This window comes from Scyliorhinus canicula, chromosome 6, assembly GCF_902713615.1.
Source record: "Scyliorhinus canicula chromosome 6, sScyCan1.1, whole genome shotgun sequence".
In the NCBI taxonomy this organism is placed as follows: domain Eukaryota; kingdom Metazoa; phylum Chordata; class Chondrichthyes; order Carcharhiniformes; family Scyliorhinidae; genus Scyliorhinus; species Scyliorhinus canicula.
Genome location: NC_052151.1, coordinates 150,219,391 through 150,240,884, shown reverse-complemented (window position 1 = coordinate 150,240,884; position 21,494 = coordinate 150,219,391). Strand labels below are relative to the sequence as shown.

At 48.5% G+C, this 21,494-nt stretch overlaps 1 protein-coding gene across 1 annotated transcript in view; it reads left to right on the top strand.

The window, feature by feature from the left end:
- The window catches only part of LOC119967569 (grainyhead-like protein 1 homolog), a 133,915-nt gene extending 113,605 nt beyond the window's left edge, over positions 1–20,310 (top strand). Inside the window, exons 12-15 of the mRNA XM_038800273.1 lie at positions 42–169; positions 2,226–2,263; positions 3,304–3,389; positions 20,129–20,310. Of these exons, the coding sequence (XP_038656201.1) occupies positions 42–169; positions 2,226–2,263; positions 3,304–3,389; positions 20,129–20,295 (419 nt within the window). The 3' untranslated portion in view covers positions 20,296–20,310. The remainder of the gene's footprint in view (positions 1–41; positions 170–2,225; positions 2,264–3,303; positions 3,390–20,128) is intronic.
- Positions 20,311–21,494: the final 1,184 nt, after the last annotated feature.

The following is a 21,494-nucleotide window of genomic DNA, read 5'->3' as shown; positions in this document are numbered from 1 at the left end:
TTTTTTTTCTAATTTTGTGATTTTTTTTTTTTAAATTTCAGTCCAGGACCAAAAGATGCAGCTGATTCCCAACTTCAAGCAGACGGAGGCCACTATCTTCAAATCCATCCCTGACCTCGTCACTCAGCCAGTTCTTTTCATCCCTGATGTGCAGCAACGCACTATGCATGTATGTCTCCCCTTTAGTTTGATATAATCTTGTTTGCAATAGATTTTTATGGATACTTTGTACCATAGCTGACCACTGTTAGAACCGCAGTAACACAATGCAATACCTGACAACATTGCTGCAGTCTTTTCTGGATAGGCTTCTGACATTTCCCTCTTCAGTTATGGCATAAGCAATGTTTTTCAGAAGAGTTGGACATAAGTGGCCATCACATTATATATTTTGCATTTTAAAATTATTCACAATTAATACTTAATTGATGTTGTTGGATTTGTGATTTTACTAGATACTGTACTCTTTATTTTCAAACACACAATAAAAAAATCTGCCTCCTCCAGAGCTACAGAAATTATGGGCGAAATTCTCCCAAAGGGAGACAAAGTGCCAACACTGGAGTGAAACCCAGAGTGTTTCACTCTGGCGTCAGAGACCGCTTCTCGCCCCCTATTCTCCCCCCCCCCCCCACCCCCCCACCACCCCCCCGGGGGCTAGGAGCGGCAGCGCGTCAATCTCGCGCGCCGGGCCTTGACGCTTGCGTCAAAGCGGCGAGGCCTGAATGACGCGGCCGGCGGCGCCTAAATGACGTCACCTGCGCATGCGCGGTTGCCGTCTTCCCCTCCGCTGCCCCACAAGACATGGCGGATTGATCTTGCAGGGCGACGGAGGAAAAAGAGTGCGTCTTTCAGAGACGCCAGCCCGACGATCAGTGAGCACGCCCCTGGTGCTCGATCCTCCCTCCGCCCCCCACAGGCCCCACACGCAGCGGTCGCGTGATGTTCATGCCGGCAGCGACCAGGTGTGGTTGGCGCCGGCGTGAACTGGTCGGATTCGGCAGGCCGCTCGGCCCATTCGGGCCGGAGAATCGCTGCTCGACCGGAGCGGCGATTCTCCGAGCAGCCTGTCGCAAAACGCAACACGCCATTTTGGGGGGGGTGGGAGAATCGCGTGGGGGTGCCAGGGCGGCGTGGCGTGATTCGCCCGGCACTCCTGCGATTCTCCCACCCGGCGTGGGGTCGGAGAATCGCGCCCATGTACTTTGGAAGGGGTTTTCCTGTCCCGCCCACCAAGGGAATCATTACGGATAGGATGGAATATTGGTGGACCAGCAATAGGTCAGTTGACTTCGGGTGGAAATTTCCAGTCCTGTGGCGGGTGGGACTGTAAAATCATGCCATCTATTATAGGAGTTTATAAGCAGATGAGGTTTGCTTCTCAAATGAATCTAAGTTCATCTACATCAATCTCGCCTATATGCTATCCCTCAGCAATATCATCTGAAAACAGAGCATTAGTTTTCAACTGCACACTGATGATGCCCAACTCACCACCATCTTTCTCGACCCCTCCTCCACCTCCAAATTGTTGCACGCCTTATCAGGCATCCAATACTGGATAAGTAGAAATTCCCTCCACCTAATATTGGGAAGATTGAAGTCTAATGGCACACTGCCTCCTGCCAGTTATCTTTGATCCCCCACCACAAAATCTATTCTTTAGCTATTGATTCCATCCATCTCTCTGGCAACTGATCAAGGTTTATCAGGTTGTTTGCAGCCTTGGTGTAACATGTGACCCCGAGATGAGCTTCAAACACACACCGCAGCCTCAATTTTAGAAACTTGTCTTTGCTTTCAAAAAGCTCCGTGCCTTAGTCCTCCCTATCTCTATTGTTTCATCCAGCCTTCTTAGATCTCTTTGCTCCTCGTATTGCAGCCTTTTGGGTATTCTGTTTTAATTTCTCCACCATTGGGGGCTGTATCTTCAGCTGCCTAGCCTAAGCTCTCAAATTCCATCCCTAAACCTCTCTGTCTCTCTTTCTTCTATTATACTCCTTAAAACCTGTTCTTTTACAAAGCTTTTGACCATCTGCCCTAATATCTCTCTATGTGGGTTTATGTGGAATGCCTTGAGACATTTTATTACATTAAAGGTGTCATATAAATGCAAGTTCTTGTTGTTGTAAGTTCATCAAGACTTTTGGTTAGATAATTCTGAACTAGTGGATTGGTTGGTCGAAGCAGGGATATTGAAGTTATTATCCTGTGCCTTTTCACAGGCATTCCCTGTTGGGTCCGAAGAGTTAGAAGGCGAAGGGTGAGTTTGTTCAATTTATTAATATTTCTGAAAGTTACCAACAAAGTATTACAGCAGAGCTCTAGGACTGGAAGCTCCTTCTAAACTTTTTTATTTACTGAAAAGAGAAAATAACTAAGAAACAGGAAAACAAAATTAATTGTTTGACTTTTTCATCTGTATGATAGAGTCAGCAGTTGGGGGAAGGCAGTAGTAAATTGTAGCAGAACAGAAACGGTACATGACTATAATCGTCATTGATTCCAATATCTCCACTGTAGTCTCTTGAGTTTCCTTCTTTCTGCCTTATCTTGAGTTCTTTACGATACTGTTATTTTAAATTCAAGAGTTGCATTTAATAATAACAATCTTTATTATTATCACAAGTAGGCTTGCGTTAACACTGCAATTAAGTTACTGTGAAAATCCATTTAGAGAATACCATTTGAAAAAGTAAAACAGATAGCATGTTCCTCATTAATGTTTCCCTACCATTGAGGACTAAACTTTATTTAGTGGACACACATTCACTCTACAGTATCTACTCTTATCACATCATATAATGGACTAGATATATCTGCTGATAATGGAACACTATTTGCTCCAGTTACTAGGTGTTAACATTAAAATCTGGAAAACTGATAGTATTGAATGCATTTTTAGGTCCTCCATTTAGAAGCAAAGCTGAACCTAGGATACAAGATAAGTCAGAGCATCAAAGAGGCATACATTTTGAAATAAAGTCTCAGGTTGGGCCAGGCCAACTTGTACTCTTGACATTTGATAGTACCCTTCAGAGCTATTGCCATATTTTACTGTTTACTGTACCAAGTAATATCAGTCTCAATCCTATAAGTGCCCTCTATGACCATGCATGTACATATCCTTTTTGTAATCAATTTTCAGCCATTCTTATTTCACTTGCTTCAACAACCTTATTGTGCATTGCAAGCAATTAAAATTGCAAATTTGATACCCCATTTCCAATCTTCATAAAATTGAACTAATGAGTAGCAATTTACTACTGGACTTCTGAACAGTACATGCAATTAATTTTTCAGATCAGGGCTGAAAAGGCTGTCATTCCTGCCTGATGAAGAGTTTGGTTCACATAATAAGATCCTCAGGGTAGAAGAGCCAAACAAAGGTAAGTGTTTCTGGTAGACTGGAGATATGGAGCAGCGCTGAGAGACTAGCTCTATTATTCCATCAAAAATATTATTGGGTTGTGGGAGAAGTCAAAACTATACCAATTTTGTGGAGTCCATGTGAGCAAAGATAGTTTTTGGGAAGATGAGAATGGCTTCCTTTTTAAAACAAATGATTTTAGTCCATCACATTCAAAGGTATAAAATCATAAATAAATCAAACAACATTCCCCGCACCTCACAGTTCACAGTTTGTGCAAGTTTTCCCCCTTTTTCATGCCCTCCCCTGTGACAAACAGTTCCTCAAACATGGTCATGAACAGTCCCCATTGCGTCTCAAAGCTCTCTGCTGATCCCCTCAATTCGAACTTGGATGAGAATGGCTTCCACCAGTAAGTAGTGTGATCTATTTTGGTTTGGGATGTAATTTGTTCTATTTCATTCTTTTCAAAGAAAACATTATATAAGCTTGACATGATACTTTGCAATAGCAATCGGTTGGATTCTCTGATCGGTGATCGGCCGAAGAATCCCCATTTACGCCAGAATCGGGGGCGGTGCCGTTTTAGCGATGCTGCGCCCCCTCAAAAAATGTGTCTGCACGCCGTCACCTCTGAGGCCCTCCCCTGATGCTCTGCCCACGATGGGCCGAGTTCCCGACAGCGTGGGACATGTGTGCTCACACCTTTTCAGGGTCTTCGCGTGGTGGTTGCGGACTGGGTCCAGCTCCGCCACAGCCGGGGGGAGCCGTTCCACTGGCAGGGGGGGGCTTCGGCGGGGGCTGGGGGGACTGGTGGGGTGTGGTGGCGAGGCTGGTTACGAAGTGGGGGGGGGGCAGATTTTGGCAGGCCGGGTCCGCGCGCGGCTGGCATGTTGCACGGCACGCTCCCACCGTGCGCATGCGCAGCCACAGACCCGGCCATTTTCCGGCCGTATCCGCAGGTAAAGCTGGGGCTTTACACTGTGTAGCTGTTAGCCCCTCCACCGGGTGCAGGATCATTGCAGGTCATAAGACCAGATGGATCCCGCGGACATAGCCACAGGATCGGAGAATCCAGCCCAATGTCTTGTGGTCCCCTGGTGCTTCAGATTTAAAATCCTTATCCTCATGTTAAAATCCCTTCATAGCTTTACCCCTGCTTCTAGCTGTAACCACCTCCTGTCTGATACCCACTTCCTAAACCATCCATTCTTCTGATAACCTGTGATGAAATCGCCATCTCTCCATGCCACAATCGGCAGATGTGTGCTCCACGTTTTGTTCTGGTGTTCGCATTATACATGAGGGATTGCTTCTCGGCCTTTTGGCTAAGATCAAGTGTAGCATTATACACAAGGGGAGGAACACCCTTTTTTGCCATTTGTAGGCGGGCAAAGTCTAGACATACTTTTAATTTCAGACGCAGGAAAATGACTCCTCCGTGTTGCTATGAGAGCCTTGCTGAGATTCCTGGCATTGTAGTCCAGATGGGGCATGAGTGTTTCCTCACTGACATTCTAACCATTATTACAAGGCGTGTAGCACCAATTTGTTCTTGTTCTTTTTTTTCGCCAGAAACTTTCTATTCATGATTAAGGAATTATTTGAAAATGCCACAAATAGGTGGATGGAATGAAATGGAAAGTTTGTGAAGTGAAAAAGCACCAGTTGAGATCTATTAGATGAGGAAATTCAATTGGCTGAATTAACCTGCACTTAAGTTTCTTACAGTGAAGGACATAAATCATTTGATTGAAATAGATTACATGCACAATGACTGTCACATTGTTATACTGCAAGAAGATTAGCTTAGTGATGGGGAACATATCCAGATGCAATGTGGTGACAGGGAGCATATCGAGATCCAATGTGATTGATGAAAGGGAAAAAGATTTAGATAAGCGGCAAAAGTGATAATACCAAATGAAGGGTCTCTTTAGGAATACATTTGGTTATGTGTCCAAAGATGTGCAGGTTAGGGGGATTACCCATGCTAAATTGTCCCATGGTGTTCAAAATGTTAAGCAGGGTTACTGAGGTCACTGTCCTTGTGGTGTTTACACATTCTCCAATGTCTGTGTGGGTCTCACCCCCACAACCCAAAAAGATGTGCAGGGTAGGTGGATTGGCAACGCTAAATTGCCCCTTAATTGGAAAAATATAATTGGGTACTCTATTTTTTTTTAAAGGTAGGGTTACTGCGTTGCAGGGCTAGGGTGGGGGTGTGGGCCTAGATAAAATGTTCTTTCAGTGCAGATTCGATTGGCGGAATGGCCTCCTTCTGCACTGTCGTGATTCTATGATATTCAGTCAGGAATGCTTACTGTCTTAATTACTTGTATTTGACTTACTGAGTAGATGATTGTTGCTTGTTCTTGGATTCCTATATAAAGAAAACAGATAATTTTGCGAATACCATTTATAATAGTTATTGTCTGATGAAAGGAACAGTGGAATCCATGATCTAAAACTTCAATCGGACCTGAGTATGAACAATCTCTTTAACACCTTGATGTATGACTATCACTGGCCATTAAAATATCCCTTCATTTTTCTCTTCCTTTTGAAAAATCGCTATAGCTTTTCCTTACTTTTAGGTTTTATTTGCTTGCATTAATTTCAAATAGTCCAATCTCCTTTGTATTTTAATTTAATTCTCATAATTTTCTTTGTCTTTTTGAGCACCTCCTTTGCATCCTAGAAGTTTAAATAGCCTTGTCATGTGCATGGTCAGGACAATGCAGTTAACACCAACTATGCCTAAGCCAAGAAGTTGTACTGTACTAGTGCTTAGTTTATATGTGTTTGTACACCGAAGCCTGTCTGCATTTGAACCAATTTAACAAAGGAAGCTTGAATCCTTGGGGAAATATGCACTCCTGATTTCCTTATGCTATTAAACTGAAATATCTTGACACTGACAGCAACTTAGTACTTGATGGCCAGACAGTTACTTTATGGGACTCAGTGCTGGAGGTCTGATAAGGCAAACTTGTGAATTTCCTGGACCAGATCCATTTACAGGCTCCTGGAGGTATTCACACCTATGCTTGAGAGCTTGCTGTTTGAGGTGTGTGGTGTTGGTGGACGGGCGATGGAGGGGTGTTTGGGTAGGGGTGGTGGGAATGAAATGCTTTCTGCTGCAGGAGGCAAATGCTTACAAAAGCTCAAAATTATACAAGCAGCCTTGAAGATTATTTTTAGATATCCCCAAGGCTGACAAATTGACAACATCTACAATTCCACTGTGAACAGACCAACCCGTGGTGTCGATATTGATTAATTTCAATCTGGATGAAGTGGATTCAAAATTGGCTTCGTTGCATGAGACAGAGGGTAATGACAGACGGCTGCTTTAGTGACTGGAAGCCATTGTTCAGCGGCGTACCACAGGGATCTGTGGCGGAGCCCGTATTATTTGTCATTTATATAAACTTAGATTGGGGCCCCATATCTAAGGAAGGATGTGCTGGCCTTGGAAAGGGTCCAGAGGGGGTTCACAAGAATGATCCCTGGAATGAAGAATTTGTCGTATGAGGAACGTTTGAGGACTCTGGGTCTGTACTTGTTGGAGTTTAGCAGGATGAAAGAGGATCTTATTGAAATGTACAAGATACTGCGAGGCCTGGATAGAGTGTTCGTGGTGAGGATGTTTCCACTTGTAAGAAAAACTGGAACCAGAGGACAGCATCTCAGATTAAAGGGACGATCCTTTAAATAGAGATGAGGAGGAATTTTTTCAGCCAGAGGGTGGTGAATCTGTGGAACTCTTTGCCGCAGAAGACTGTGGAGGCCAATTCACTGAGTGTCTTTAAGACAGAGATAGATAGGTTCTTGATTAATAAGAGGATCAGTGGTTATGGGGAGAAGGCAGGAAAATGGGGATGAGAAAATATCAGCCATGATTGAATGGCGGAGCAGACTCGATGGGCCAAGTGGCCTAATAACTACACAGGTTACTCTTTGGGGGGGAGGGGGGGGGGGGGGGGGGGTAGATTCAGTATGTTTGCGGATGATACAAAGATTGGCTGGGTGGTTAACAATGAGGTTGAGTGTCTTGGATTACAGGAAGATATTGTGGCAGATGGAGGATAATGTGAACGGTGCCAGGGAGACCCGGCCAACCACAACCCACATGATCTGGGCCTGCCCCAGACCTGTAGGGTTTTGGACAGCCTTCTTCGAGGTAATGTCCAAGGTTGTGGGGGTGCCCGAGAGTGGCAGTCTTTGGGGCATCAGACCATCATTTGCTTGCATACCCTTGCATTTGCTTCCCTAATCACCCCCGGGAAATCCTGCTTGGCTGGCAATCAGCAGCACTACCCAAAGCTGCAAACTGGCTGGCAGAAGATCCATCTGGAGAAGATCAAATACACCATCCGGGGGTCGGACAAAGACTTACACAAAGCGTGGGGGCCATTTATCAGCCTGTTTCAGGACCTGCTCGAAGCCAACAACAGATAGAACGGCGGCGGCGGCGGGGGCACAGAAACCACCAGAGCCACAGAAAGCAGACAGGAATGAGGGGTGGAGGAGGGACCCAAGGAAACACCAAAGGGGAACCCACGGAGAGACCGACACAGGAACCAGAAGGCCTCTCACAAAGCCATAAGGGTATAACAAACGCCAGAACAAAACATCTGCTATGAAGAGAAGGACCTAGGATAGGACCCAGAGACAGCAGTAAAGAGGAAGGGGGGGGGGAGGGGTTACCGAAAAGGAACAACGTGTAAATTATAACTGTTTCATCCATTTCTTGTACAGAATAAAAATGCAAACTTTAATAAATAAATATTTTATTTAAAAATATATAGTGGCAGAAAAAGTGCATAGAGTAGCGGACCCAGCCAGTTCACAGAGTGGGAAACAGCATGGAGAGTAGCGGACCCAGCCAGTTCACAGAGCAGGAAACAGCATGGAGAGTAGCAGACCCAGCCAGTTCACAGAGTGAGAAACAGCATGGAGAGTAGCGGACCCAGCCAGTTCACAGAGCGGGAAACAGCATGGAGAGTAGCGGACCCAGCCAGTTCACAGAGCGGGAAACAGCATGGAGAGTAGCGGGCCCAGCCAGTTCACAGAGCAGGAAACAGCATGGAGAGTAGCAGACCCAGCCAGTTCACAGAGTGAGAAACAGCATGGAGAGTAGCGGACCCAGCCAGTTCACAGAGCGGGAAACAGCATGGAGAGTAGCGGACCCAGCCAGTTCACAGAGCGGGAAACAGCATGGAGAGTAGCGGGCCCAGCCAGTTCACAGAGCAGGAAACAGCATGGAGAGTAGCGGACCCAGCCAGTTCACAGAGCTGGAAACAGCATGGAGAGTAGCGGACCCAGCCAGTTCAGAGCGAGAAACAGTATGGAGAGTAGTGGGCCCAGCCAGTTCACAGAGCTGGAAACAGCATGGAGATTAGCGGACCCAGCCAGTTCAGAGCGAGAAACAGTATGGAGAGTAGCGGACCCAGCCAGTTCACAGAGTGGGAAACAGCATGGGGAGTAGCGGACCCAGCCAGTTCAGAGCGAGAAACAGTATGGAGAGTAGCGGACCCAGCCAGTTCACAGAGTGGGAAACAGCATGGAGAGTAACGGACCCAGCCAGTTCAGAGCGAGATACAGCATGGAGAGTAACGGACCCAGCCAGTTCACAGAGCTGGAAACAGCATGGAGAGTAGCGGACCCAGCCAGTTCACAGAGCAGGAAACAGCATGGGGAGTAGCGGACCCAGCCAGTTCAGAGTGGGAACAGCATGGAGAGTAGCGGACCCAGCAAGTTCAGAGTGGGAAACAGCATGGAGAATAGCGGACCCAGCCAGTTCACAGAGCTGGAAACAGCATGGGGAGTAGCGGACCCAGCCAGTTCAGAGCGAGAAACAGTATGGAGAGTAGCGGACCCAGCCAGTTCAGAGCTGGAAACAGCATGGAGAGTAGCGGACCCAGCCAGTTCACAGAGTGGGAAACAGCATGGAGAGTAGCGGACCCAGCCAGTTCACAGAGCGGGAAACAGCATGGAGAGTAGCGGACCCAGCCAGTTCACAGAGCGAGAAACAGCATGGAGAGTAACGGACCCAGCCAGTTCACAGAGCTGGAAACAGCATGGAGAGTAGCGGACCCAGCCAGTTCACAGAGCTGGAAACAGCATGGAGAGTAGCGGACCCAGCCAGTTCACAGAGTGGGAAACAGCATGGAGAGTAGCGGACCCAGCCAGTTCACAGAGCGGGAAACAGCATGGAGAGTAGCGGACCCAGCCAGTTCAGAGCGAGAAACAGCATGGAGAGTAGCGGACCCAGCCAGTTCAGAGCGAGAAACAGTATGGAGAGTAGCGGACCCAGCCAGTTCACAGAGCGGGAAACAGCATGGAGAGTAACGGACCCAGCCAGTTCAGAGCGAGAAACAGCATGGAGAGTAGCGGACCCAGCCAGTTCACAGAGTGGGAAACAGCATGGAGAGTAACGGACCCAGCCAGTTCAGAGCGAGAAACAGCATGGAGAGTAACGGACCCAGCCAGTTCACAGAGCGGGAAACAGTATGGAGAGTAGCGGACCCAGCCAGTTCACAGAGCGGGAAACAGCATGGAGAGTAGTGGACCCAGCCAGTTCACAGAGCAGGAAACAGCATGGAGAGTAGCGGACCCAGCCAGTTCACAGAGCTGGAAACAGCATGGAGAGTAGTGGACCCAGCCAGTTCACAGAGCGAGAAACAGCATGGAGAGTAGCGGACCCAGCCAGTTCACAGAGTGGGAAACAGCATGGAGAGTAGCGGACCCAGCCAGTTCACAGAGCTGGGAAACAGCATGGAGAGTAGCGGACCCAGCCAGTTCACAGAGTGGGAAACAGCATGGAGAGTAGCGGACCCAGCCAGTTCACAGAGCGAGAAACAGCATGGAGAGTAGCGGACCCAGCCAGTTCACAGAGCTGGAAACAGCATGGAGAGTAGCGGACCCAGCCAGTTCACAGAGCTGGAAACAGCATGGAGAGTAGTGGACCCAGCCAGTTCACAGAGTGGGAAACAGCATGGAGAGTAGCGGACCCAGCCAGTTCACAGAGTGGGAAACAGCATGGGGAGTAGCGGGCCCAGCCAGTTCACAGAGCGAGAAACAGCATGGAGAGTAACGGACCCAGCCAGTTCACAGAGTGGGAAACAGCATGGAGAGTAGCGGACCCAGCCAGTTCAGAGTGGGAAACAGCATGGAGAGTAACGGACCCAGCCAGTTCACAGAGTGGGAAACAGCATGGAGAGTAGCGGACCCAGCCAGTTCACAGAGCGAGAAACAGCATGGAGAGTAGCGGACCCAGCCAGTTCACAGAGTGAGAAACAGCATGGAGAGTAGCGGACCCAGCCAGTTCAGAGTGAGAAACAGCATGGGAGTAGCGGACCCAGCCAGTTCACAGAGCGAGAAACAGCATGGAGAGTAGCGGACACAGCCAGTTCACAGAGTGGGAAACAGCATGGAGAGTAGCGGACCCAGCCAGTTCACAGAGTGGGAAACAGCATGGAGAGTAGCGGACCCAGCCAGTTCACAGAGCTGGAAACAGCATGGAGAGTAGCGGACCCAGCCAGTTCACAGAGCTGGGAAACAGCATGGAGAGTAGCGGACCCAGCCAGTTCAGAGTGGGAAACAGCATGGAGAGTAGCGGACCCAGCCAGTTCACAGAGCGGGAAACAGCATGGAGAGTAGCGGGCCCAGCCAGTTCACAGAGCGAGAAACAGCATGGAGAGTAGCGGACCCAGCCAGTTCACAGAGTGGGAAACAGCATGGAGAGTAACGGACCCAGCCAGTTCACAGAGTGGGTAACAGCATGGAGAGTAGCGGACCCAGCCAGTTCACAGAGCGGGAAACAGCATGGAGAGTAACGGACCCAGCCAGTTCACAGAGTGAGAAACAGCATGGAGAGTAGCGGACCCAGCCAGTTCACAGAGTGGGAAACAGCATGGAGAGTAGCGGACCCAGCCAGTTCACAGAGTGGGTAACAGCATGGAGTGTAGCGGACCCAGCCAGTTCACAGAGTGGGAAACAGCATGGAGAGTAGCGGGCCCAGCCAGTTCAGAGCGAGAAACAGCATGGAGAGTAACGGACCCAGCCAGTTCACAGAGTGGGAAACAGCATGGAGAGTAGCGGACCCAGCCAGTTCACAGAGCGGGAAACAGCATGGGGAGTAGCGGACCCAGCCAGTTCACAGAGCGGGAAACAGCATGGAGAGTAGCGGTCCCAGCCAGTTCACAGAGCGGGAAACAGCATGGAGAGTAGCGGGCCCAGCCAGTTCACAGAGCGAGAAACAGCATGGAGAGTAGCGGACCCAGCCAGTTCACAGAGTGGGAAACAGCATGGAGAGTAGCGGACCCAGCCAGTTCAGAGCGAGAAACAGTATGGAGAGTAACGGACCCAGCCAGTTCACAGAGCGGGAAACAGCATGGAGAGTAGCGGGCCCAGCCAGTTCACAGAGTGGGAAACAGCATGGAGAGTAGCGGGCCCAGCCAGTTCACAGAGCGGGAAACAGCATGGAGAGTAGCGGACCCAGCCAGTTCACAGAGTGAGAAACAGCATGGAGAGTAGCGGACCCAGCCAGTTCACAGAGCTGGAAACAGCATGGAGAGTAGCGGGCCCAGCCAGTTCACAGAGCTGGAAACAGCATGGAGAGTAGCGGACCCAGCCAGTTCACAGAGTGGGAAACAGCATGGAGAGTAGCGGACCCAGCCAGTTCACAGAGCTGGAAACAGCATGGAGAGTAGCGGACCCAGCCAGTTCACAGAGTGGGAAACAGCATGGAGAGTAGCGGGCCCAGCCAGTTCACAGAGCGGGAAACAGCATGGAGAGTAGCGGGCCCAGCCAGTTCACAGAGTGGGAAACAGCATGGAGAGTAGCGGGCCCAGCCAGTTCACAGAGTGGGTAACAGCATGGAGAGTAGCGGGCCCAGCCAGTTCACAGAGTGGGAAACAGCATGGAGAGTAGCGGACCCAGCCAGTTCACAGAGTGGGAAACAGCATGGAGAGTAGTGGACCCAGCCAGTTCACAGAGCGAGAAACAGCATGGGGAGTAGCGGGCCCAGCCAGTTCACAGAGTGGGAAACAGCATGGAGAGTAGCGGGCCCAGCCAGTTCAGAGCGAGAAACAGCATGGGGAGTAGCGGGCCCAGCCAGTTCACAGAGTGGGAAACAGCATGGAGAGTAGTGGACCCAGCCAGTTCACAGAGCTGGAAACAGCATGGAGAGTAGCGGGCCCAGCCAGTTCAGAGCGAGAAACAGCATGGGGAGTAGCGGGCCCAGTCAGTTCACAGAGTGGGAAACAGCATGGAGAGTAGCGGGCCCAGCCAGTTCACAGAGCTGGTAACAGCATGGAGAGTAACGGACCCAGCCAGTTCACAGAGTGGGAAACAGCATGGGGAGTAGCGGACCCAGCCAGTTCACAGAGTGGGAAACAGCATGGAGAGTAGCGGGCCCAGCCAGTTCAGAGCGAGAAACAGTATGGAGAGTAACGGACCCAGCCAGTTCACAGAGCGGGAAACAGCATGGAGAGTAGCGGGCCCAGCCAGTTCACAGAGTGGGAAACAGCATGGGGAGTAGTGGACCCAGCCAGTTCACAGAGCTGGAAACAGCATGGAGAGTAGCGGACCCAGCCAGTTCAGAGCGAGAAACAGTATGGAGAGTAACGGACCCAGCCAGTTCACAGAGCGGGAAACAGCATGGAGAGTAGCGGACCCAGCCAGTTCACAGAGCGGGAAACAGCATGGAGAGTAGCGGACCGAGCCAGTTCACAGAGTGGGTAACAGCATGGAGAGTAGCGGGCCCAGCAAGTTCACAGAGCTGGAAACAGCATGGAGAGTAGCGGACCCAGCCAGTTCAGAGCGAGAAACAGTATGGAGAGTAACGGACCCAGCCAGTTCACAGAGCGGGGAACAGCATGGAGAGTAGCGGACCCAGCCAGTTCACAGAGTGGGAAACAGCATGGGGAGTAGCGGACCCAGCCAGTTCACAGAGCGGGAAACAGCATGGAGAGTAGCGGACCCAGCCAGTTCACAGAGCTGGAAACAGCATGGAGAGTAGCGGACCCAGCCAGTTCACAGAGTGGGAAACAGCATGGAGAGTAGCGGGCCCAGCCAGTTCACAGAGCGGGAAACAGCATGGAGAGTAGCGGGCCCAGCCAGTTCAGAGCGAGAAATAGCATGGGGAGTAGCGGGCCCATCTAGTTCACAGAGTGGGAAACAGCATGGAGAGTAGCGGACCCAGCCAGTTCACAGAGTGGGAAACAGCATGGAGAGTAGCGGACCGAGCCAGTTCACAGAGTGGGAAACAGCATGGAGAGTAGCGGACCCAGCCAGTTCACAGAGTGGGAAACAGCATGGGGAGTAGCGGGCCCAGCCAGTTCACAGAGTGGGAAACAGCATGGAGAGTAGCGGACCGAGCCAGTTCACAGAGTGGGAAACAGCATGGAGAGTAGCGGGCCCAGCCAGTTCACAGAGCGGGAAACAGCATGGGGAGTAGCGGGCCCAGCCAGTTCACAGAGTGGGAAACAGCATGGAGAGTAGCGGACCCAGCCAGTTCACAGAGTGGGAAACAGCATGGAGAGTAGCGGACCCAGCCAGTTCACAGAGCGAGAAACAGCATGGGGAGTAGCGGACCCAGCCAGTTCACAGAGCGAGAAACAGCATGGAGAGTAGCGGACCCAGCCAGTTCACAGAGTGGGAAACAGCATGGAGAGTAGCGGACCCAGCCAGTTCAGAGCGAGAAACAGTATGGAGAGTAACGGACCCAGCCAGTTCACAGAGCGGGAAACAGCATGGAGAGTAGCGGGCCCAGCCAGTTCACAGAGCTTGAAACAGCATGGAGAGTAGCGGACCCAGCCAGTTCACAGAGTGGGAAACAGCATGGAGAGTAGCGGACCCAGCCAGTTCACAGAGTGGGAAACAGCATGGAGAGTAGCGGGACCCAGCCAGTTCACAGAGCTGGGAAACAGCATGGAGAGTAGCGGACCCAGCAAGTTCACAGAGCAGGAAAATGTAAGTGCAGCTTCAGAGCGGGAAATAGTGCAAAGAGAAGTGGGCCTGGCCAGTTTGAAGAGCTGTGGGGGAGGAGCTTACCATAAACTGAGTGGGGGAAACAAAAGAGTAACGTTATAGGAAAGTGGTAAGTTCATTGGCTGGTTAAAAAACTGTTCATTTGCATTGCCAATTCTCATTTACTTTGAGTTAGAGTTGAAAAGTAGAAATATTTTACAGGTTAGAAAGACTAAAAACCAGCTGGAAATTTAAATTTAAAAACCAAATTAAAAACTAATTAAATAAAATAGTGATGCAGGGGCAGGCAATGTGCTATATCAGCATGCTATGGCAACTGGTGAACCCTAACCCATTGTGGTCCCTAGTGATCACATCTGTAGCAAGTGTTAGTTGCTTGAGGAACTTTGGCTCAGAGTTGATGAGCTGGTGTCTGAGCTTCAAATACTGCAATACATCAGGGAGGGGGAGAGTTACCTGGATGCTGTGTTTCAGGAAGCAGTCAGACCCCTTAGATTAAATATCTTGAATTTGGCCAGTGGTTAGGGACAGGAGGGTGTGACTATGGGTGAGGTAAGTAATGTGATCCAGGAGGTAGAGTTGCAGGAGCCTCGGACCTTGTTCTTGTCCAACATGTATGAGATTCTTACTCCCTTGTGGATGAGAACGTAGACTGTGGGGAGGATGAGTAAACTGACCATAGCACCATGGTACAGGGAGCCATTCAAGTAGGGAGAGAGAAAAGAAATGTAGTTGTAATTGAGGATAGTATAGTTAGGGTCCTAGACACTATTCTCTGTGACCAGGATCAAGAGTGTCGAAGGTTGTGCTGCCTGCCTGGTGCCCGGGTTCAGGATATCTCACTGGGCTGCAGAAGAACTTGGAATGGGAGGGTAAAGATCCAGTTGTCGTGGACCACATCAGTACCAGTGACAAATGTCGAACAAGAGTAGATGTTCTGCTGAAACAGTATGAGCAGCTAGGGCTAAATTAAAAAGCAGAACCAAAAAGGTAATAATCTCCAGATTACTACTTGTGCCAAGCTAATTGACACAGAGTCATTAAGATTATAGAGTTAAATCTGTGGCTCAAAGATTGATGTGGGAGAAATGGGTTTGAATTCATAGGACATTGGCAGCAGTACTGGGGAAGGAGGGAGCTGTTCCAATGGGACGGTCTTCACCTTAATCAAGCTGGGACCAGAGTCCTGGCGAATTGCATAACTAGGGGTGAGGGGATGGGGGGGGGGGGGGGTCCAGTTGTATGAAAAATTGGAAAATCAAAGTTAAAGGAGAAGGTGGGAGTACAGGTTAATGTTGAGGACTTTAAACTAGTTAAAGGGGGCGAGGGCTCAGGAGAGGTTAGTAAAGTTTCCAGTAATAGAACTGCGTATAGAAAGCGGGATAACTATGAGAAAGGGGCAGTCAATGCTGGGTTGAGGGTGTTGTACCTAAATGTGCGCATACAAGATAAATGAGCTTGTTGCACACTTTGAAATTGACAGGTACGATGTTGTGGGCATCACAGAGACGTGGCTGCAAGTGGATCAGGGCTGGGATCTAAATATCCAAGGATATGAAATGAAAAATGAATAGATGAAAAATGACTATATGTGTCCTATTGAAAGGACAGGCAGATGGGCAAAGGGGGAGGGGTTACATTGTTTGTAAACGATATAGGGTCAGAAGGCATAGAATCTGAATGGGTAGAGTTGAGGAATCGCAAAGGAAAAATGATCCTAATGCGAGTTTTGTACTGGACCCCTAGCAGTGGTCAGGATGTGGGGCAAAAAATAAATCTGGAGATAGAAAAGGTATATAAGAAAGGCAATATTACAATAATCATGGGGAACTTCAATAAGCAAGTGTACTAGGAAAATCAGATTGGTAGATGATCCAAGAAAAGGAATTTGTGGAATGTCTATGAGATGGGTTTTTTGGAGCAGTTTGTGGTAAGGCCTGCTCGTGAGCAGGCAATTCTGGATTTGGTGATGTGTTATGAGATAGACTTGAGAAGGGAACTTAAGGTGAAGGAACCCTTGGGGAGCAGTGACCACAATATGATAGAATTCACCCTGCAGTTGAGAGAAGAAGTTGCAATCAGAAATGATAATTTTACAATTAAGTAATGGTAATTACAAATACATGAGGGAGTAGCTGTCCAGAGTTGATTGGAAGGGGGGCCTAGCAGGGAGACAGTGTAACAACAATGCCGTAGGGGTTTTGGGGGTTATTTGAGAGGCACAACAGAAATTCATCCCAAGGAGGTGGAAACATGCTAAGGAGAGGACAAAGCAACCATGCCTGATGAAGGAAGTCAAAGATAGCATAAAAGTAAAGGAAAGAGCATACAAGGTGGTGAGGAATAATGGGATGCCAGAGGATTTGGGAGCCTTTAAAAGCAAGTAGAGGACAATTTGGAAAGCAATGAGGGGAGAAGATGAAATATGAGTGTCAGCTAGCTAGTAATATAAAGCAAGAGTAAGAGAGAGGCAAGAATGAACAATGGACCACGGAAAAATGAGGCTGTAGAAGTAGTGATGGGGAACAAAGAAATGGCAAAGGAACTGAATAGGTATGTTGCATCAGACTTCACAGTAGAAGACACCAATGGCATACCAGGGGAGGGATTCGCCGACCCCCCCGCTGAGTCGGAGAATCGCTGGGGATCGGCGTGAATCCCGTCCCCGCCATCCTCCAAATTCTCCGGCCCCCCAAAAATCGGCCCAGCGTGAATCGCACCGCCCGCCTCGGAGAATGGCAGGGTCTGGCGTGACTCAATGGGCCCCGGGGCTGCCTGAATTCTCTGGCCTGCGATGGGCCGAGTCCCGCCCGTTTTTTGCCAGTCCCGCCGGTATAAATTGGAGTAGGTCCCTTACCGGCGGGACCTGGCCACGCGGGCGGCCTCTGGGGTTCTTGGGGGGGGGGGGCGGTGGGATCTGGCACCGGGAGGTGCCCCCACGGTGGATTGGCCCCCCATCCGGACTCACCGATCCGCAGGCGGGCCTGTACCGTGCAGGCATTCTCTTGTTCCGCGTCAGAGGCTGTAGCAGGTAATATTTAATAATATTTAATTATTTAATTTTGTGCCAACTATATACTCATCAACTATATACAAACTCATTTTAATGTCACCATTGCTGGTGCGGAAACAAAGCCCTCTGCGCATGCGCAGGTTGACGCCAGCACACGCTGGCGCTCCCGCGCATGCACCAACCCGCGCCAGCCGGCGGAGGCTCTTCGGCACCGGTTGGCGTGGTGCCAAGCCCCTTTCCTGCCAGCCAGCGGGGCGCAAACCACTCTGGGGCGGGCCTAGCCCCTGAAGGTGCGGAGGATTCTGCACCTTTGGAGCGGCCCGACGCCGGAGTGGTTCCCGCCACTCCTCAGTGCCGGGACCCCCCGCCCCGCCGGGTAGGGGAGAATCCCACCCCAGAACTTTGAGAGTCAGGGGACAAAGGTGAGCGTAGTGGGCATCACTAAGGAGAAGGTGCTGGGGAACTGAAAGGTCTGAATGTGAATAAATCACCTGGACCGGATGGACTACACCTCGGGGTTCTGAAGGAAATAGTTGAGGAAATTGTGGAGGCATTGGTGGTAATCTTTCGGGAACCACTGGAGGCAGGGAGTGTCTAAGAGGATTGGAAAATGGCTGATGTAACACCCCTGTTTAAGAAGCGAGGGAGGCAGAAGACGGGAAATGATAGGCCTGACTTTGGTTGTTGGTAATATTTTTGTCTATGGTTAAGGATGAAATTGTGGAGTACTTGGCAGTGCATGGTAAAATAGGACTGAGTCAGCACGGCTTCGTACCTGGATCACATGTTTTGGGGTTGCGAAAAATTGGGAAGAATCTGGGCGGGAGTGTTCATAATCTTAGCCAGGGTAATGGATGAGGAGGTGGATCTGGACCCTTTGGTGGAGATATTTAGGGTCTTGGAGACGCTGGGGCTCATGGAGAGGAGGAAGGATGATTCCTTGGCCTTCGCCTCTCTGATTGCACGGCGGCAACTTTTGCTGGAGTGGCAGTCGGCATTGCCACCGGGGGTAGCAGCATGGTTGGGTGACCTGTACGACTTCCTGCGATTAGAGAAGATGAAGTATGAGTTAAGCGGCTCTTCAGGGGGTTTGAGTAAAGGTGGGGAATGTTTGTGACTATGTTTGAGGGGATGTTCGTCGCAGGGTAGAGGGGGTGAAAAAGAGGAAAAATCTGTACAGACTGTATAGTTGATTGTTGGGAAGTGTTTCCCAGGGTGTTTGTTCACTGTAACCTGTTTTGATACATGTTTGTAATAAAATACATTTTTTTTAAAAAGTACCTGGATGTGTCCTTGGCACGTCACAACATTCAAGGCTATGGGCCAAGTGCTGACAAATGGGATTAGGTAGGTAGGTCAGGTGCTTTTCATGTGTCGATTCAGACTCGATGGGCTGAAGGGCGTCTTCTGCATTGTGATTCTGGGATAGGTACTGACCTGTAGTGCAAGGATGTTCGGCAGAGTAAAGGTAAATGTGGAGCTAGAGAACCGCCCACATGGTGATGTAGAGAGTCACATGATAGTAGACGGTAGATGCTGGAAGGAGCCAGCATAGAGACAGCACCCATGCATGGAAATACCTTGTATATGCATATAGTTATGGGATAACAATAAACTGTTTATCTATACAAGCCTCCAGACCTTTCTGTAAAACAGCTAACAGCCTTTACAACATGTTTCATCTTCCAAAGTTGGGCACCTGTTCAGAAAGTTTCTATTCATGGTTTCCAGTGTTGCTGAAGTGACATTATAAAATGTGGCATAAAAGGTCACTCCATGCATTCCATGTCCATCCAGGCTGATAATGGAAAATATAATGCATACAAAAATTCAAAAAATGAAAGGCTAGATCAAGCAACCTCTTTATTGGTTTCTATACTTAACTTTGAAAAATGATTAACGTCTTCTTTTATTCTTTGTAAAAAGAATCACTTTGAAGTAGATCCTCAAAGTCTAAGAGTATCGTAAGAAAGCTGGGCCTAGAATGTGTAAATATGCTTTTTTGTGAGCAACTTTGCTTTTACCTTGGAGTTTGTACATTTGTACAGGGTAGTTTGTCCAGTATTATATCACAGATGAATGTTCAAATGACACATTATCCCACAAGTGCTTTCCAACTTGTCACAGAAGCAGATTTGGCTTTTAACTGACTAAAGGTTCATGCACCATGTGGAAGTAGAATCAAGCTACCTTCATATAATGACTGTTATTTGTTGGATATTAGTAGCTGACAATACAATGAATGGTAAGCAAAGGGCATTTAGTGCTGGGTGCAGTGTACCTTTCAGTGTGTATCTAAACTAAAACTTGTTCACAAGCACTGTGCTGACAACCACTGGTATGCAGACTAGATCCAGCACTGGCACAGAAAGCTGGACAGTGGAAAGTTCCAAACCTTGCGACCTTCCTTATGTTTGAATGCTGATTTTAGTCAGTCAGATTAACACTGGTTTCCTTCTGATGTTGAACACCTCCTCCGGATCTGTCAAAATCCCACATGTGACATCAGTGGTAACGTAAGTTACTCACTGCCTGTGCCTTGTGCTGAGGATTCCATGAAATCCTGATACTTTTAGAAAGTCTGAGACCTCTTTCATTCCAAACTCTCTTTTAAAAAAGAAAATAGACTAATTTGTATTGCGCTCTCATGCTTTAGTTAAGAGTGCCAGAGAAGGCATTGTAAATGTCTGGAAGGTCTATCTGTGTTTTTATTTTATGTTTAGACTCTTACTATCTGTTTTCAGTTTTGCTTTACGTTAGGAAGGAATGTGAAGAGGTGTTTGATGCACTAATGTTGAAAACTCCTTCTCTGAAAGGCCTAATCGAGGCGGTAAGTAATGAAACTACCTCTTATTTCTTATTGCTTCATCTACATAGTAAATACAGGTCTGAATGTGATTGTTCCTCATAGAGGAAGACTTTGCAGCCCTTTGCTACCAGATGATGCTGCAGTGCTTGCTGTGTCGACAGAGAGGTTTTTGAAAACGTATATTGCAGCACACTTATTCCCATCCTGGCTAAATTCAGATTCTTTATCTATGTCTGAACAGTCACATGGGAATGTTTGGGGGGAGGGGGGGGGGGGGGCTGGCTGGTGGTGGAAGCCACGGGAATGCATCTCACTGAATATATATCTGTGTATATACTAAAGACTGAGACAGGAGTTCAGGGAGAATTATTTCAATATTTGCCAATGAAACAAACCTTGGGAAAATAGTGAAAGGGATAAGAGCAGACTTTAGGAGAGTAGATTGGAGAAATAAATACCTGGCAGATGAAATTTAATGCAGAGAAATACAAACTGATGCATTTTGGAAGAAAGAATGGAGGGAGATGAAGTTAAATGGTACAATTTAAACAACAAACATGTGGGAGTTCACATACAGGAATCTTGTAAGACGGCAGGACAAGTCGATTTTAAAAATAAACATTCCGGATTCTTCCTTTAGAAATAAAGGCAAAGCTCACAAAACCAGGAAGTTATGGTAATGTTTTCTAAATCACAGGTGAGGCCTCTGGGAGTGTTGTCCAGTTCTGGGCACCACATTTTAGTAAGGACCTTTAGAAAGAGAGTGCAGAGGTGATTTACGAGAGTGGTACCAGGGATGAGAGATTTCAGTAATGTGGAGGAACTGGAGAGGTTGAGATTATTCTCCTGAGAACAGAGAAAGTTGAGAGATTTGATTACGACGTTCAAAATTATGAGGAGTTTTGATAGAGCAGGAGGAACAATTTCTACCGAAAGGAAGGTTAGAAACCAGAGTACAAAGATATAAGACAATTGGGAAAAGAATCAGGTGGAGATGTAGAGAATTTTTTTATATAGTGTTAATGATTCGGGTAGTATTCCACTTTCCTCCCTCTGACCCTCCCATTTGCTGTTTCCCTTCCTGACCCCCCCCCCCCCCCCCCCCCCGCTCCTCGCCATTTCCCTTCCTGACCCCCCTCCTTGCCATTTCCCTTCCTGACGTCCCTCCTCGCCGTTTCCCTTCCTGACCCCCCCTCCTTGCCATTTCTCTTCCTGACCCTCCCATTTGCTGTTTCCCTTCCTGACCCCCCCCGCTCCTTGCCATTTCCCTTCCTGACCCCCCTCCTTGCCATTTCCCTTCC